The following is an 18,856-nucleotide window of genomic DNA, read 5'->3' on the forward strand; positions in this document are numbered from 1 at the left end:
GTTACGTTCGTTGGTCACATGGCCTATTTGCAGCTCCATCCCATTCAAGTGAATGCTCCTGGGCTGCAATACCAAGCACGGCCACCATAGATATACGGCGCTGCACTTGTTAATGTGCGAGAAGGCCGCAGTGGTCTCTTCAAACAGCTGATCGCGGGGGTGCCTGGAGTTGGACCCCCAGTGATCGGATATGGATGGATAGGTATACAGAGATAGATATGTACAGGATAAGTTATCAATATTCTAGTCCTGGAAAACCCCTTGTATTTTTTTCCCGCGTCTGTTCCGTTTCTTTTGCAGCCCGTTTACGGAACCAATCACTTCAATGGGCCGTAAAAAATAAATAAAAAATTACTCCATGCGCATTCCGTTTCCGTATGTCAGTTCCGCAAAAAAAAAAATAGAACATGTCCTATTATTGTCCGCATTACGGACAAGGATAGGACTGTTCCGTTCTGCAAAATACGGAATGCACATGGCAGTTTTTTTGCGGATCCGCAATTTACGCCTAACGGTTGTGTGCATGAGTTCCCGTATAGGCTATATAAAAATTTGTTTTTTTTTTTAACTGGAGCATCCCTTTAAACCTCTCTTACCCATCTGCCAGTGCCGGAGAGAAGGTGACAGCCTCATGTTGGATGAGCATGACATGTGCGGACGGGGGTCTGCGGACCCTCCAGTCATATGTTAACGCTCTCTTCTGTCTATATGGTGATGTCTCCTATGTAAACCCTATTTGCCTACTTTTGTTTTCAGTGTACACAGCGAATTGTTATTTGGATTGTGTGGGATAATGACATTCTGCTGCGCAGGGTGGAAGCACAAGTATTCGAGTGTAAGCCTGCTGGGCTCGGTCTCGTCAGCACATGGCCGCAGGGGGCTGGTTTATACCGGGACCCTCTATTAAAGGCAGAACGCGGAGGAGCTGGCCGGGCATAGGATGGTAAACAGGCGCCCAGCAGCAGGTGTTCCTCCTTCTCCCAGGCTCCGTGTGCTCAAATGCAAATAAAGAGGCAGGAGAAACTGATTTGACTGACAAATACAGGAGCCTCAGCTGTCGTCCTCAGGAGTCACTCACAGCCAAGTGACAAATTGTCGGGGACAGGATGCTTCCATGGAGCGGCTCTCTTGCCCAAACTCCTTGCTGAGGTGCAGCATCTGCCTCATCCTGCCATTAGGTAAGGGGCGTGCGACCACCGGACGGAGGGTCACCTGGATTGGGATTGCAGAGACGTGAACTGACAGGCAGTCGGGGAGATTTGAAGTAGACTTGCTGTAGGGAACTACAAGACCCAGCAATCCTACAGGCTTGCGTCTGACCTGGCATGCTGGGATTTCTGGTTCTACAGTGTTAGGATACGTTGTTTAAGTCTGTTATGAATGGGTTTAATATTTTGTAGCATTAGAACAGAAGGTTATTATTGGATGGCAACAAAAGCATAAAGTAAACATAAAATACTTATACTTTCTACAGAGTGATATATATGTGTGTGCAGTATTATTATATATACAGTATGCATAGTATTTACTTATATACACCGTATATACTATATATGTGTGTGCAGTATTATTATATATACAGTATGCATAGTATTTACTTATATACACACCGTATATACTATTTATGTGTGTGCAGTATTATTATATATACAGTATACATAGTATTTACTTATATACACACCGTATATACTATATATGTGTGTGCAGTATTATTATATATACAGTATACATAGTATTTACTTATATACACACCGTATATACTATATATGTGTGTGCAGCATTATTATATATACAGTATACATAGTATTTACTTATATACACCGTATATACTATTTATGTGTGTGCAGTATTATTATATATACAGTATGCATAGTATTTACTTATATACACACCGTATATACTATATATGTGTGTACAGCATTATTATATATACAGTATACATAGTATTTACTTATATACACCGTATATACTATATATGTGTGTGCAGTATTATTATATATACAGTATACATAGTATTTACTTATATACACACCGTATATACTATATATGTGTGTACAGCATTATTATATATACAGTATGCATAGTATTTACTTATATACACAGTATATACTTTATATGTGTGTGCAGTATTATTATATATACAGTAAACATAGTATTTACCTATATACACTGTATATACTATATATGTGTGTGCAGTATTATTATATATACAGTATACATAGTATTTAGGCTACTTTCACACTAGCGTTCTGCTGTCCGCTCGTGAGCTCCGTTTGAAGGGGCTCACGAGCGGACCCGAACGCCTCCGTCCAGCCCTGATGCAGTCTGAATGGAGCGGATCCGCTCAGACTGCATCAGTCTGGCGGCGTTCAGCCTCCGCTCCGCTCGCCTCCGCACGGACAGGCGGACAGCTGAACGCTGCTTGCAGCGTTCGGGTGTCCGCCTGGCCGTGCGGAGGCGAGCGGATCCGTTCAGACTTACAATGTAAGTCAATGGGAACGGATCCGCTTGAAGATGTCACCATATGGCTCAATCTTCAGGCGGATCCGTCCCCCATTGACTTTACATTGAAAGTCTGAACGGATCCGCGCAGGCTACTTGCGCACTTAGAATTTTTTTTTAAAGTTATTAATGCAGACGGATCCGTACTGAACGGAGCCTCCGTCTGCATTAATGTGATCGGATCCGTTCAGAACGGATCCGATCAAGCGCAAGTGTGAAAGTAGCCTTACTTATATACACCGTATATACTATATATGTGTGTGCAGTATTATTATATATACAGTATGCATAGTATTTACTTATTTACACTGTATATACTATTTATGTGTAACCATCTATTAACTGTTATTATTCTATAAAAAAAATATTTATATAAGTATAAAGTATATATTTGTAGTATTAAGGATATATTTTTGGAACTATCTATCTAATATCTATTTATCTATTTATTATGTATCTATCTCATATGTATCCATAATATTATTGTCCATGCATGCTGGGATTTGTAGTTTTACAACAGTTGGAAAGCCACAGGTTGGAGACCGCTGTTATCAGCTTTTGATTTCATATATATCTGAAGATGCAGACAATCCCCTTTTAGAATGCGGCTCCTTGGCAGACGTGAAGACTAGTTTGGCACATTTTGGGTGTTTTGTGCGGTTTTCATATTTGGATAGATTTCTTCATTTTATTGTTGCTTTTCTGCACTGTAACTTGCACTGATATTGGCTGGGAATGTGATTGCGTTTCTGGACGCTGATGCTATAGTCGGTATAAGGCTCCGTGCCTATAAAAAACAACTTGACGCTTTGTAGGGCGGGTGCATTTTTTGTATATTTCCATATGTTTTTCCATACTGGTTCTGCCTGACTTCCAGAGTATTTCCTTTTTTCGCCACCAGTCAGTTTAGGGCTCATGCACGCGAACATATTTTTTTTCCGTTTACGTTCTGTTCTTTTACAGGTCCGTATGCGGGACCATTCATTTCAATGGGGCTCGATAAAAAACGGAAATGACTCCGCGTGCATTCCGTGTCCGTATGTCTGTTCCGCAAAAAAAAAAATATAGAACATGTCCCATTCCTGTCCGTTTTGTGGACAAAGACAGGAATTGTTACAATGGATCCTCAAAAAAAAAACACGGATGCAACACGGACGTCATCCGTTTTTTTTTTTTTTCAGATCCATGTTTAACGGACCACAAAATACATAAGGTCGTGTGCATGAGCCCTTAGAGGATAATCTCAGAATTCATGCGGAGGTTTGTGCACAGATGCAGTTATCTATGGATGCCGTATAGGGGACATGATGCTGGGACGTCAGCCCTCAGGGGAGCACAGGAGGTAACACGCACGGGATTGCTGTCCCAACAATGACCACATCTGTCACCCATGAAACAATGAGTTCACAAACGCTCCTGTTGTTTGCTGCCCTGCAGTAATCCTCTGTACATTATTAACGACTGCGTTCAATAATGAATCGGCTACAATTCTTCCCTTTCGCTCCTCTGCTTCATGTTACACTTTTATTTTCTCTTTTTAGGTAGACAAAATATCATTCAGGTTCTGCAGCCACACAAGGCACGCTGGGAGTAGTAGTAGCTTCAGATTACGCTGCAGATTATACTTTACACTGGGCAATGCCACGACATAGATGCTCTAACCCCTTGGATGCCACATTCAATAGCGACCGCGGCATCTAAGTGGTTTAGAGAGATGGAGTTCCCTCTGTCTCCCACAGTGGACACTGTCACCATTTTCTAGGACAGGTCACAGGTTTGCTGATAGTCCTTGAGTGCTCGGAGGATCAGGACTGTCTTGGGGTCAGTTGCACAGGGACTCGTATATTATACAGGGCAGTGATGCTTTACAAGCCACCACCAATGAGGCGAGGTAGGGGCAAGAACCAGGTAGGGGCAAGAGCAAGGGCCATGGGCGATGAGCGATTTCATTGTGGCAAAGGGGTTAGGTTAAGAAACTGGCATTGGGGGGGGGGGTGCTGTTTTCGCCTAGGGCAGCAGAAAGGCTTATGTGACCTCCTTCTGTGGTCAAGGGATCTCTAGGCAAAAGGTCCCAGGTTTACCGGCTTCCTCTGAAACCTTGTGACCATTCTCCTAGTCTTGCTGCCGGGATCCTCTGTGGTCAATGCAGGGAATTATTCCATTGACCCTAAGGCCTCTTTCACACGACCGATTTTTTTTTTTCCGTTTACGAGCCGTTTTTTGCGTTCCGTATACGGAACCATTCATTTCAATGGGTCCGCCCAAAAAAAAACGGAATGTACTCCAAATGCATTCCGTTTCCGTATTTCCGTTTTTCCGTTCCGTTGAAAGATAGAACATGTCCTATTATTGCCCGCAAATCACGTTCCGTGGCTCCATTCAAGACAATGGGTCCGCAAAAAAAAAGGAACACATACGGAAATGCATCCATATGTCTTTCATATACGTTCCGTTTTTGCGGAACCATCTATTGAAAATGTTATGCCCAGCCCAATTTCTTCTATGTAATTACTGTATACTGTATATGCCATACGGAAAAACGGAACGGAAAAACAGAACAGAAACGGAACAACGGATCCGTGAAAAACAGACCGCAAAACACTAAAAAAGCCATACGGTCGTGTGAAAGAGGCCTAAGTCAAAGGCCATTTATTGCTTTCAATTAAGTCCGTGACACGGGGTAAATGAAATAGATGACGGCCTCCCTAGAGGAAGGGAGTCTGTCAGCAGTGATGGCCAGTTCGCAGTGTTCACCCGTGAACACATGCGGGCTGCCATCTTAACTCAGAAGTCCGGCGAAGCACAGGTAAGTCCTTACCTGTGCCTGTGCGTGAGCCGGTCTGAAATGAAATGCGGTCTCCGGGGGCAGGCAGTTCTGAGAACAGAACCAGCACTTTCAGGACTCCTTTCTCAATATAGGTGAGGGTCCCAGAGGTGCGATCCGCACCTATCAGACAGTAGGGGCATATCCTAGCAAAATGCTCCCATTGTCTGAGTTGGAGACACCCCTTTAAGGTTCTGTTGCTTCATTCTGGAAAAAATTTACTTTTCATCCATATGCACGTGAGCCGTTAAGTGCACTGAGGGCGGGTCCAAGACACTGTGTGCACACTTGCTCTGCTCACATCAGGGGTCCCGTTCTGGAGATAGCTGCGGGTCCCAGAGGATGTAGGACAGCCATGCTTAATATATAGGTCATATCTCATAAAAGAATTAACTCTCACAAATTGTTAATTACTTAACCAGTTCAAGAATGGGCCATTTAACTCCTTCCTGTCCAGGAGCATCTTCCTTTTTTTTTTTTTTTAAGTACATGCATCCTTGAAGCCGATAACTTTTTTTCCGTTCGGTTATTTAAATAATTTCAAACTTTTAGCACAAAGTACAACTAAAAAACATTCTTAAATGATGTCCCCCTTCTATAACGGTCATTTTGATATAGTGGATGTATGTGTCATGTCTGCCAGGAACATTGCTAGAAGCAGTGCTGTGGGGTAGATTTTTTTCTTCTTATTTTTTTTATATTTTTTTTATTATAATTTTTTCTTTTGTCGTACAGCGCTGGAGAACGCAAGAGCGTCAAAAAACAAAACAAAACCCATCCCAACCTTCTCTATGGGGAGCACCACTGTCATGGCTTCCCACTCTTGGTTCTGCAAAAAACGGACCGTATACGGAACGCAAAAAACAGCCCGTAAACGGAAAAAAAAACCTGTTGTGTGAAAGAGGCCTTAAAAAAAGAAAGTCACGCTCTGCCTCACTCAGTTTACCTGATTTCTGTGTCGGAAAAAGCGGAACAGATGCTTCATAAAGACAGTGCTCATCCTGAAACCATACTTCTCTAAGTATTTACATCAGACAAGTGGCATAAATTCACTGGTGAATCTTCACCGCGCAGATCTAAATCTCCTGTACTATAAAAATGGCTGCCTGCAACCACCACTAGGGGGAGCTCAGTGTCTAGGAATGTATGCAGTTGCCATTGAACTCAACAGAAGCTGTAAAATCTCTATGCACTGAGCTCCCTCTAGTGGCGCCTGGAGGAAAACGCTGCGGTTTCAAATTGGGAAACAGTAGACATTCAATGCCAGGCTTCATGATGAGTACACCACCGGTTTTCTACTTTGGGCAGTATGTTTTTGTTCTCTGATGATTAGCCGATCTCTCAGTGATCGGCTGTAAACTCTTGCTGAAGCCGGCAGACTGCAGCACTCCCACAGGAGAAATCAGGAATTACATGGTGCTGGTTCATCCAGAGCCAGAGCTTTTCCTCTATGGATAATAGATAGGGACTTGGAACGCAGGCCCCTCCTCTATCCCCACAAATTTCTTAAAAGTGTAGGAACACTGGATTTTGCTGCAGCATTTTTTTCTTTTTATGACTTTGCAGAATCGTTCTGTTTTTTTGTTTTTTTTAAGTCAGGGAAATAAAATTCTCAGGGACCCTTTATCACAGGCCGCTCTGTATAGAGGGGGTACTCCGCAAACAGCTGCCCACATCTCATCTTCTCCTATGAGTGCGACGTGAGGTATTGGGATAATGGGGTTGTCAGGATCATTTCCAGGTTTGCATTGTTGTCGGCTTTTGCACTCATTCTACATTTCTGTGTTTGCGGCGCCAGAAAAGATTTGTTTTAGAGTCTAAACCTCCGGCCTTTGTTGTCTGTCAACATTACCTGCTGTGTTTTGGTCTTACCTGACGGGAACGATTTAAACTTGCAAATTCACCATGTTTGTGCCTTCCCCAAGGGGGGCAGTCCAGAAAAAACAGATTATATTTTATTACAAGCCGTCAAATTATTTAGAAATATTACAGCGATCGCTCTTCATGTTCAATGCAACTATACAGGGTGCAGAGGAGGCACTGACTATAGGGTATCCTGCTCTGACTGTATGGTTCCTGCTCTGCTTTAGGGTATACTGCACTAACTATGGGTTATCCTCTTTTGACTATAGGGTATCCTACTCTGACTGTAGGGTATCATGCTCTGTTTTACGGTATACTGCACTAATTATGGGTTATCCTCCTTTGACTATAGGGTATCCTCCTTTGACTATAGGGTATCCTCCTTTGACTATAGGGTATCCTGCTCTGACTGTAGGGTATCATGCTCTGTTTTACGGTATACTGCACTAATTATGGGGCATCCTCCATTGACAATAATGTATCCTGCTCTGACTGTAGGGTATCTTGCTCTGCTTTAGGGTACTCTGCACTAATTATGGGGTATCCTCCTCTGACTATAGGGTATTCTTCACTGACTATAGGGCACTCGGCTCTGACTATAGGGCAGGGATCAGCAACCTTCGGCGCTCCAGCTGTTCTGCAACTACAACTCCCAGAATGCTCCTTTCACTTCTATAGTAGTTGCAAGAGCAGCTGAGCCTGTGGAAATGCTGGGAATTGTAGTTTCACAGCAGCTGGAGTGCCGGAGGTTGCTGACCCCAGCTATAGGGTATCCTGCTCTGACTATACGGTATCCTGCTCTGACTACAGGGTACCCTGCCTGACTATAGGGTATTCTTCACTGACTATAGGGTACTGGGCTCTGACTATAGTGTATCATGCTCTGACTATACGGTATTCTTCACTGACTATAGGTTACTGGGCTCTGACTATAGGGTATCATGCTCTGACTATAGGGTATTCTTCACTGACTATAGAGTACTGGGCTCTGTCTATAGGGTATCATGCTCTGACTATAGGGTATTCTTTACTGACTATAGGGTATCATGCTCTGACTATACGGTATCCTGCTCTGACTACAGGGTATTCTTTACTGACTATAGGGTACTGGGCTCTGACTATAGGGTATCATGCTCTGACTATAGGGTATTCTTCACTGACTATAGGGTACTGGGCTCTGACTATAGGGTATTTTGCTCTGACTGTAGGGTATCCTGCTCTAACTAACTATAGGGTTTTCTTCTATAACTATAGGGTATCATGCTCTGACTATAGGGTATTCTTCACTCACTATAGGATATTGGGCTGTAACTCTAGAGCAGGGATGCTCAACCTGCGGCCCTCCAGCTGTTGTAAAACTACAACTCCCACCATGCCCTGCTGTAGGCTGTTCAGGCATGCTGGGAGTTGTAGTTTTGCAACAGCTGGAGGGCCGCAGGTTGAGCATCCCTGCTCTAGAGTATCCAGAACTGACGATAGGACACCGGTTCACCGGCTATAGGGTGTTTTCACTTATAGGGTATTCTGCTATGACTCTATAGGGCATTCTCTCTGACTTTAGGATATCCTGGACTGACTATAGGGTAATTTGCATTCATAAGGTATTTTGCTCTGACTGTAGGGTATCCGACACTGAGTATATAGTATCTTTCACTGGCTATAGGGTATCCTACAGTGATTATAGGGTACCCTGCTCTGGCTATATGGTATTCCTGCACTTGCTTTAGGGTATTCCGCCCTGACTATGTTGTATTCTGCAATGACTATAGTGTCTCCTGCACAAATAATAGTCTGCTAGCTGGCGCGGTATAAATGTGCCAGGACGCATGATATAACCGAGCTGCGCAGGTATATTGTGTCATATGGGTAAAGCACAGAAGCTTTGTTTTCAGTCCTGGCCCGCTGACTCCCCAAGTCCGGCACATAACACTGTATGTGATCAATAATCAGGATCCCATCAATGAATCACTGCAGTTACGGCAACATGATCTTGCTGACGGGCACCAGTCGTCGGGAAAGTGGGGCACCAAAATTAAAGGGGTCGTCTCACTTCAGCAAGTGGCATTTATCATGTAGAGGAAGTTAATACAAGGCACTTACTAATGTATTGTGATTCTCCATATTGCCTCCTTTGCTGGCTGGATTCCTTTTTCCATCACATTATACTCTGGTCGTTTCCATGGTTACGACCACCCTGCAATCCAGCAGCGATGGCCGTGAGAGCGCATATAAGCCGCCTCTTTCCTATAGTGTGCAAGCAGATACCCAGGGCTAATGTCTATGATAGTAATTTATTGCAGTCTATGGGACAAGCAAGTTCAAGTTCAAGTCCCCTAAAGGGGGGGGGGGGGTAACATAAGTGTAAAAAAAAAAAAAGTTTTTAGCAATATAAAAAATATATAAAAATTCAAATAAAGGTCATTAGCATTGCAGAGACCCAAAACACCCGAAATATTAAAATATAAACGCATTTATCCCATACAGTGAACGCCGCAAAGGAGAACGAAAATCAAAATGGCCAATTCTAAGTTCTTTTGTCACTTCACCTCCTAAAAAAAAATGTCATAAAAAGTGATCAAAAAGACACACAAAAAACTATACATCACCCTGCTAAAAATGACCCTCACACAGCTCCATAGACATAAATATAAAAATTATGTAGGTTACATTTTTTTCCAAAGTTTTTTTTTTTTTCCAGCATTAAAACCCAAGAAAAATTATACAAATGTGATATCGCTTGGATCGTACTCACTCAGAGAATAACATTAACAGGTCCGTTTTACCGCATAGGGAACGTAGTGAAAATGAAAACCATAAAACTATGCCTGAATTGCATTTTGTTTCCAATTCTACCCTATTTGGAATTTTTTTCCAGCTTCCCACTACATGATATGCAATATTAAATGGCGCTATTAGAAAGTACAACTTGTCCCACAAAAAACAAGCCCTTATAAGGCTATGTGAACTGAAAAAATAAAAAAGTTATGGCTCCGGGAAATCAGGGAGTAAAAAAACGGCAACGCAAAAAATTTAAAATCCCGGGGTTTTGAAGGGGTTAAAGCCGATCCTCGCACACAGATGTATTGAGTAATATTTACCCAGAGGAAAATGCCATTTTGTTGCCATTACAGTTAATGAGGTAATACGGGACAATGACAGGTAACGCACCCGGCGGGATTACAACCTAATCTCCATTGTAGTACCATCTGCAGATGGAAGACTGCGAGAGCCTCATCCGTCCCCTCGCCTGACATGTCTGTTCTCCTGAATGCTTGTATCCTCTTGAAATAATCATCTTTACTTAGAACTCAGCACTGTAGAGTTCCTCTGATACTCCTCCTGGAAATGTATGAGTGAACGGATAACTAGGCGTTACCATTCTCCTGGTCGGATGCACTCTATAGACAAGAGGAATGATAATGGCCAGTTCCCAATTTAGGGCTCATGCACACAACCATAACCGTTTTTGTGGTCCGTAAGTTTGTGGAATGGAACGTCCTGCCCTCTAGAGAACACTCCTATCCTCGTCCATAAAACGGACAAGAATAGGACGCGTTTTATTTTCTTGCAGGGCCGCGGAACGGAAATGCAGATGCAGACAGCACAAAATACGTTTGTGTGTATGAGCCCATAGTCATACATCTACAGGAGGAATAACAGAGGAACAGCATAATGCAGAATTCTCTGTTATTCCTCCTGGAGCTTTCTTAGAATAAATGCTCCAGAGTTGGTATCATATTTGGTATGCAAGTACCTACCTAAACAGATAGGTCAGGAGAGGTGATCGCTCCTCTATAGGGGGCATTCACACGTCTTTTTAGCGGATTGGATGCGAACCCATTTATTTCAATGGGGTCGCAAAAGGTTCTGTGTGCTGTCCACATCTGTATGTCTGTTCTGCGGCAATGCAAAAAATATATACTGTATTTTTCGCTTTATAAGACGCACTTGATGATAAGACGCACCATTAATGAAGTGGGAGGAGCATGACCGAGTGAGTGACATTACGCTGCCGGCCTGCCCGCTGTTAATAGTGAGTACTACTACAGACGATTACGCAAATTTAACAAACCTTGAGCATGAAATAAATAGACTTTACATCTGAAGACTGCTGTGAGCGGGGCCCCGCTGTAATAGAGTACAGTGACTGCACCGGGCCCCGCTGCGAGTGCAACAGCCCCTCCTCCCACCCCGCGTGATAGAGGTTTACTGCAACTGATACATCGCAGGCCGCGCTGTGCAGCATAGAAAAATTGCACCATTATAAGATGCACTCCTATTTCCCCCCCACTTTTGGGGGGGAAAAGTGCGTCTTTTAAAGCGAAAAATACAGTATATAGGCAATTGTTACATAGCGAAAGGGGAAAGAATGAGGGATACAGAAGACCGGTATCAGTGTTCTGCAAAACGGATACGGTCGTGTGACTGCCTGTATGAGCTGTGGATTTGTCGTAGCAGCAAAGTGGATGGCTTTTTAAAAACTCAATTTTTCAAATGTGCAGCATGTTAATTGATGCTACGGGTTTCCACCTCGATTTTCACCCTTTGCGATCCATAGGGCAAAATCCGCACCGAAGGCGCAGAAGAAAATCCTCTTCGGAATCGCAACAAAATCAGCCCCTGAGGTTGTATGCTAAGGGCTCTATCGCACGAATGAGTCATCTGTCCGGATGCGATGCGTGTAGTGAGCAGACAACGTCCAGACTGAAACCTGACCCATTCATTTCAACGGCTCCGTGTTTTTCACTCATCTTTGCGTTCAGGAAAAATCGCAGCATCTTCTATATTGTGCGTTTTTCACGATGCTCCAAAAAAGCTTTATTAGGGCTCATGCACACGACCGTTGTTGTTTTGCGGTCCGCAGATTGCGTATTCGCAAAATACAGATACCGGCCATGTCCATTCCATATTTCACGGAGCAGAACATCCGCCCCGTAATAGAACAGCCCTATCCTTGTCCATAATGCGTACAATAATAGGACATGTTCTGTTTTGTTGTGGAACGGCCATGCGGACATACAGAAACAGAATGGACATGGAGTCATGTCCGTTTTATTTGCAGACCCATTTAAGTGAATGGTTCAGCATACGGGCTGCAAAAAAAAAGGAACAGACACGGAAAAAAACTATGTTCGTGTGCACGAGCCCTTATTGTACATAAAAAGTTCAACAACTTTTTGATTCTCAAAAGATCTCTGTTTGCTGTCAGTAACTGGAAACATTCCATTGACTGAAAATCAGCGCTCCTCGCCGAGCTGCTTACACGTGTGACTGGACAATCCGGCGATAAACCGCACTCTGCATATAATGAGTATTTCATGGGAGAGGTGAAGAAACGACATGTCCGCCAATTTCAACCAAGGGATGGGAGAAGGTGTGGATGGGTTTATATTCAGTGACAGCAAGGGGAGATTTTGAAAATGGTTTGAAACAAAAATGACGTTTGTTTCAGAAGCTGTCATTATCCAATAGTGTGTTATTGCGCCCCTTCTTCTTGCTATTGTATGTAGAAAAGAGGCAAATCGAAAGGAGTAGCATGTACAGGATCGGGCTACACAAAGATGTTTATAGGCTGTAACCATGGAAACACATAGGTATGCACCGGAGCTCTATACACTAAATTATATTTGAAAACTTTAAATGAATTGGAGCAAAACAAAACCAAAAAACGTTACAACGGTATACACCGTTACCTGGTTATACAGACCGGTGAGACTTAATAATGCAACCTCTGAAAGGTAAAGGTGCGGTGTGAACTGCTCCCAAATACGCAGCACAGGATATACTTTAGACCTGCAGAAAACCTCATAGTCAGTACAAAAAAAAATATATAGTCTGTGCAGGATACCCTATAAAAAGTGCAAAAACCCTATAATCAGTCCAGGATACCCTCTAGTCAGAACAGGATACCCTATATCTAGAGGAATCCAGCACAGGTCATAAAAATCCATAGGTTCCTTATAGGTGACCTGGAGTGCCCTGCTTTGTTAGTAACATAGTAACATAGTAACATAGTACATAAGGCCGAAAAAAGACATTTGTCCATCCAGTTCGGCCTGTCATCCTGCAAGTTGATCCAGAGGAAGGCAAAAAAACCTGTGAGGTAGAAGCCAATTTTCCTCACTTTAGGGGAATAAAAAATTCCTTCCCGACTCCAATCAGGCAATCAGAATAACTCCCTGGATCAACGACCCCTCTCTAGTAGCCATAGCCTGTAATATTATTACACTCCAGAAATACATCCAGGCCCCTCTTGAATTCCTTTATTGTACTCCCCATCACCACCTCCTCAGGCAGAGAGCTCCATAGTCTCACTGCTCTTACCGTAAAGAATCCTTTTCTATGTTTGTGTACAAACCTTCTTTCCTCCAGACGCAGAGGATGTCCCCTCGTCACAGTCACCGTCCTGGGGATAAATAGATGATGGGAGAGATCTCTGTACTGACCCCTGATATAGTTATTCATAGTAATTAGATCTCCCCTCAGTTGTCTTTTTTCTAAAGTGAATAACCCTAATTTTGATAATCTTTCAGGGTACTGTAGTTGCCCCATTAGTCATTACTTTAGTTGCCCTCCTCTGGACCGTCTCCAGCTCTGCTATGTCTGCCTTGTTCACAGGAGCCCAGAACTGTACACAGTACTCCATGTGTGGTCTGACTAGCGATTTGTAAAGTGGTAGGACTATGTTCTCATCACAAGCATCTATGCCCCTTCTGAAGCAACCCATTATCTTATTGGCCTTGGCAGCAGCTGCCTGACACTGGTTTTTGCAGCTTAGTTTGCTGTTTATTAAAATTCCTAGGTCCTTTTCCATGTCAGTGTTACCGAGTGTTTTACCATTAAGTATGTACGGGTGACTTGCATTATTCCTTCCCATGTGCATAACTTTACATTTGTCAGTGTTAGGGCTCTTTCACACCTGCGTTCTTTTCTTCCGGCATAGAGTTCCGTGGTCGGGGCTCTATGCCGGAAGAATCCTGATCAGTTTTATCCTAATGCATTCTGAATAGAGAGAAATCCGTTCAGGATGCATCAGGATGTCTTCAGTTCCGGAACGGAACGTTTTTTGGCCAGAGAAAATACCGCAGCATGCTGCGCTTTTTGCTCCGGCCAAAAATCCTGAAGACTTGCCGCAAGGCCGGATCCGGAATGAATGCCCATTGAAAGGCATTGATCCGGATCCGACCTTAAGCTAAACGTCGTTTTGGCGCATTGCCGGATCAGACGTTTAGCTTTTTTAGAGTGGTTACCATGGCTGCTGGGACGCTAAAGTCCTGGCAGCCATGGTAAAGTGTAGCGGGGAGCGGGGGAGCAGCATACTTACCGTCCGTGCGGGGAGCGGGGCGCTCCAGAGTGACGTCAGGGCGCCCCGCGCACATGGATGACGTGATCGCATGGCACGTCATCCATGCGCATGGGGCGCTCTGACGTCACTCTGGAGCGACCCGGGAGCCGCGCGGACGGTAAGTATACTGCTCCCCCGCTCCCCACTACTACTATGGCAACCAGGACTTTAATAGCGTCCTGGCTGCCATAGTAACACTGAACGCATTTTGAAGACTGATCCGTCTTCAAATGCTTTCAGTACACTTGCGTTTTTCCGGATCCGGTGTGTAATTCCGGCAAGTGGAGTACACGCCGGATCCGGACAACGCAAGTGTGAAAGAGGCCTTAAACCTCATCTGCCACTTATCTGCCCAAGCCTCCAGTCTATCCAGATCGCTCTGTAGCAGTATACTGTCCTCTGTAGTGTATATATACGGTATACTGTCCTCATCAGTGTAAATTACTTTACATAGTTTAGTGTCATCTGCGAAAATAGATACTTTACTGTGCAAGCCTTCTACAAGATCATTAATAAATATATTGAAGAGAATAGGGCCCAATACAGACCCCTGAGGTACCCCACTAGTGACCGTGACCCAATCTGAGTGTGTACCGTTAATAACCACCCTCTGTTTTCTATCCCTCAGCCGGTTACTTACCCACATACAGACGTTTTCTCCCAGTCCGAGCATTCTCATTTTATATACTTACCTTTTATGTGGTACAGTGTCAAATGCTTTGGAGAAGTCCAGATATACGACATCCATTGATTCGCCGCTGTCAAGTCTAGAACTTACCTCCTCATAGAAACTGATTAAATTTGTTTGGCATGACCGATCCCTCACGAAGCCATGCTGATATGGCGTTATTTGCTTATTTCCGTTAAGATGCTCTAACATAGCATCTCTCAGAAAACCTCCGAACAGTTTACCCACAACAGATGTTAAACTTACCGGCCTATAGTTTCCAGGCTCTGTTTTTGGACCCTTTTTGAATATTGGCACCACATTTGCCATGCGCCAATCCTGTGGGACATTCCCTGTCAATATAGAATCTGCAAATATCAGAAATAAGGGTCTGGCTATGACATTACTTAATTCCCTTAGGCTACGGGGGGTGTATGTCATCCGGTCCTGGCGATTTGTCTATTTTAATCTTTTTAAGACGCCGCTGTACTTCTTCCTGGGTCAGACAGGACACTTTTAATGGGGAATTTATTTTTACATTCTGCATGTCATCTGACAGTTTATTTTCCTTAGTGAATACATTGGAGAAAAAAATATTTAACAGCTTTGCTTTCTCCTCATCGCTCTCTGCGACTCCCCCCTCATTACTCTGTAGAGGGCCGACACCTTCAGATTTATACTTTTTAACATTTATATAATTGAAGAACATTTTAGGGTTAGTTTTACTCTCTTTGGCAATTAATCTCTCGGTCTCTAGTTTGGCCACTTTTATTTGTTTTTTACATGTTCTATTTTTTCCCTTACAGTTTTTCAGTGCTTCCGTGCTCCCCTCCTGTTTCAGTGAATTATATGCTTTCTTTTTGTCATTTATTGCTTTCTTTACAGTTCTATTTATCCACGTTGGTTTCTTTTTGTTCCTTAACCTTTTATTCCCATACGGTATGTACCTCTCACAATGAGATTTTAGGATGTTTTTAAAGATATCCCATTTTGTGGCTGTATTTTTATTTTTGAGGACTTGGTCCCAGTTAGTTAGGCCTATGGCCTCTCTTAGTTGGCCAAGGGCTCTTTCACACCTGCGTTCTTTTCTTCCGGCATAGAGTTCCGTCGTCGGGGCTCTATGCCGGAAGAATCCTGATCAGTTTTATCCTAATGCATTCTGAATGGAGAGAAATCCGTTCAGGATGCATCAGGATGTCTTCAGTTCCGGACCAGAAAGTTTTTTTGGCCAGAGAAAATACCACAGCATGCTGCGCTTTTTGCTCCAGCCAAAAATTCTGAAGACTTGCCGCAAGGCCGGATCCGGAATTAATGCCCATTGAAAGGCATTAATCCGGATCCGGCCTTAAGCTAAACGTTGTTTCGGCGCATTACCAGATCCGACGTTTAGCTTTTTCTGAATGGTTACCATGGCTGCCGGGACGCTAAAGTCCTGTTTGCCATGGTAAAGTGTAGTGGGGAGCGGGGGAGCAGTATACTTACCGTCCGTGCGGCTCCCGGGGCGCTCCAGAGTAACGTCAGGGCGCCCCACGCGCATTGATGACGTGATCGCATGGCACGTCATCCATGCGCATGGGGCGCTCTGACGTCATTCTGGAGCGCCCCGGGAGCCGCGCGGACTGTAAGTATACCGCTCTCCCGCTCCCCACTACTGCTATGGCAACCAGGACTTTAATAGCGTCCTGGGTGCCATAGTAACACTGAACGCATTTTGAAGACGGATCCGTCTTCAAAGCCTTTCAGTTCACTTGCGTTTTTCCGGATCCAGCGTGTAATTCCGGCAAATAGAGTACACGCCGGATCCGGACAACGCAAGTGTGAAAGAGCCTTAACTGTAGCTTTTTTGAAGTTTGGTATTTTGGAAGGTTATTACTTTATGGTCACTATTTCCCAGGTGTCCCCCAACCTGCACGTCTGTTGTTCTGTCAGGCCTATTGGTTAATACTAAGTCCAGTATGGCCGTCCCTCTAGTCGGGTCCGTAACAGGATACCCTATAGTCAGTGCAGAATACCCTATAGTCAGTGCAGAATACCCTATAGTCAGAGCAGGATACCCTGTAGTCAGAACAGGATACCCTATAGTCAGAGCAGGATACCCTATAGTCAGTGCAGAATACCCTATAGTCGGTGCAAGATACCCTACAGCCAGTGTAAAATATCCTATAGTCAGTGCAGGATACCTACAGTACAAGCAGGGTATCCTATAGTCAATGCTAAATGCCCTATATTCAGTGCAAAAAACAAACAAACCTATAGTCTCTGACGGATACCCTATAGCCAATGTGGGATACCCAATAGTCAATTCAGGATACCCTACAGTAAGAGCAGAATACCCTATAGTCAATAATGAGTTACCCTATAATCAGTGCAGGATACCCCATAGCCAGTGCATATAGTCAGATCATGATATCCTATAGTCGGTTCAGGATACCCTGTAGTGATTGTAGGATACCGTATAGTCTGTGCAGAATACCGTTTAGGCGATTGAGGTGTCCGCACCGAAGATTATTTCACCCTCTGAACAAGCGTTTTGCTTTATGAACGGGTGATATGTGGCACCTTAGGGCAGGAACAAGCTTTTGTAGGAACCCGATAATCTGCCCAACAATTGGGCAGTGTAAATGCAGCATGAGCCTCACGGGAAAATATTCTCACCGATTCACATGAGCCCATTGAAGGGAAAAACTTCTGCATTTCTGAAGTTATAAACATGAAAGTTCTGTTGTTTCTTCCTCTTCCCTGTAAGTAAAACAGTCGTTTTTTCACATTGTGTACTTTTGGTATAGTGTTTACAGAAGTGGATCCTAAAGGGAGGAAAAGAAAGTTGGTGGATTATTATGATAGTATTATAGTATAATAGTAGTTATATTCTTGTACATAGGAGGCAGTATTATAGTAGTTATATTCTTGTACATAGGAGCAGTATTATAGTAGTTATATTCTTGTACATAGGAGGCAGTATTATAGTAGTTATAGTCTTGTACATAGGAGCAGTATTATAGTAGTTATATATGTACATAGGAGCAGTATTATTGTAGTTATATTCTTGTACATAGGAGCAGTATTATAGTAGTTATATTCTTGTACATACAGTAGGAGGCAGTATTATAGTAGTTATATTCTTGTACATACAGTAGGAGGCAGTATTATAGTAGTTATATTCTTGTACATAGGAGCAGTATTATAGTAGTTATGTTCTTGTACATAGGAGCAGTATTATAGTAGTTATATTCTTGTCCATAGGAGCAGTATTATAGTAGTTATATTCTTATACATGGGAGCAGTATTATAGTAGTTATATTCTAGTACATAGGAGCAGTATTATAGTAGTTATATTCTTGTACATAGGAGCAGTATTATAGTAGTTATATTCTTGTACATAGGAGCAGTATTATAGTAGTTATATTCTTGTACATAGGAGCAGTATTATAGTAGTTATATTCTTGTACATAGGAGCAGTATTATAGTAGTTATATTCTAGTACATAGGAGCAGTATTATAGTAGTTATATTCTTGTACATAGGAGCAGTATTATAGTAGTTATATTCTTGTACATAGGAGGCAGTATTATAGTAGTTATATTCTTATACATGGGAGCAGTATTATAGTAGTTATATTCTAGTACATAGGAGCAGTATTATAGTAGTTATATTCT

The 18,856-nt window shown here is 43.1% G+C and overlaps 1 protein-coding gene across 1 annotated transcript in view; it reads left to right on the forward strand.

The window, feature by feature from the left end:
• The first annotated feature begins 852 nt into the window (after positions 1-852).
• The window catches only part of HEPACAM2 (HEPACAM family member 2), a 121,247-nt gene continuing 103,243 nt past the window's right edge, over positions 853-18,856 (forward strand). Inside the window, exon 1 of the mRNA XM_044293993.1 lies at positions 853-1,178. Within this exon, the coding sequence (XP_044149928.1) occupies positions 1,115-1,178 (64 nt within the window). The 5' untranslated portion in view covers positions 853-1,114. The remainder of the gene's footprint in view (positions 1,179-18,856) is intronic.

This window comes from Bufo gargarizans, chromosome 5, assembly GCF_014858855.1.
Source record: "Bufo gargarizans isolate SCDJY-AF-19 chromosome 5, ASM1485885v1, whole genome shotgun sequence".
In the NCBI taxonomy this organism is placed as follows: Eukaryota; Metazoa; Chordata; class Amphibia; order Anura; family Bufonidae; genus Bufo; species Bufo gargarizans.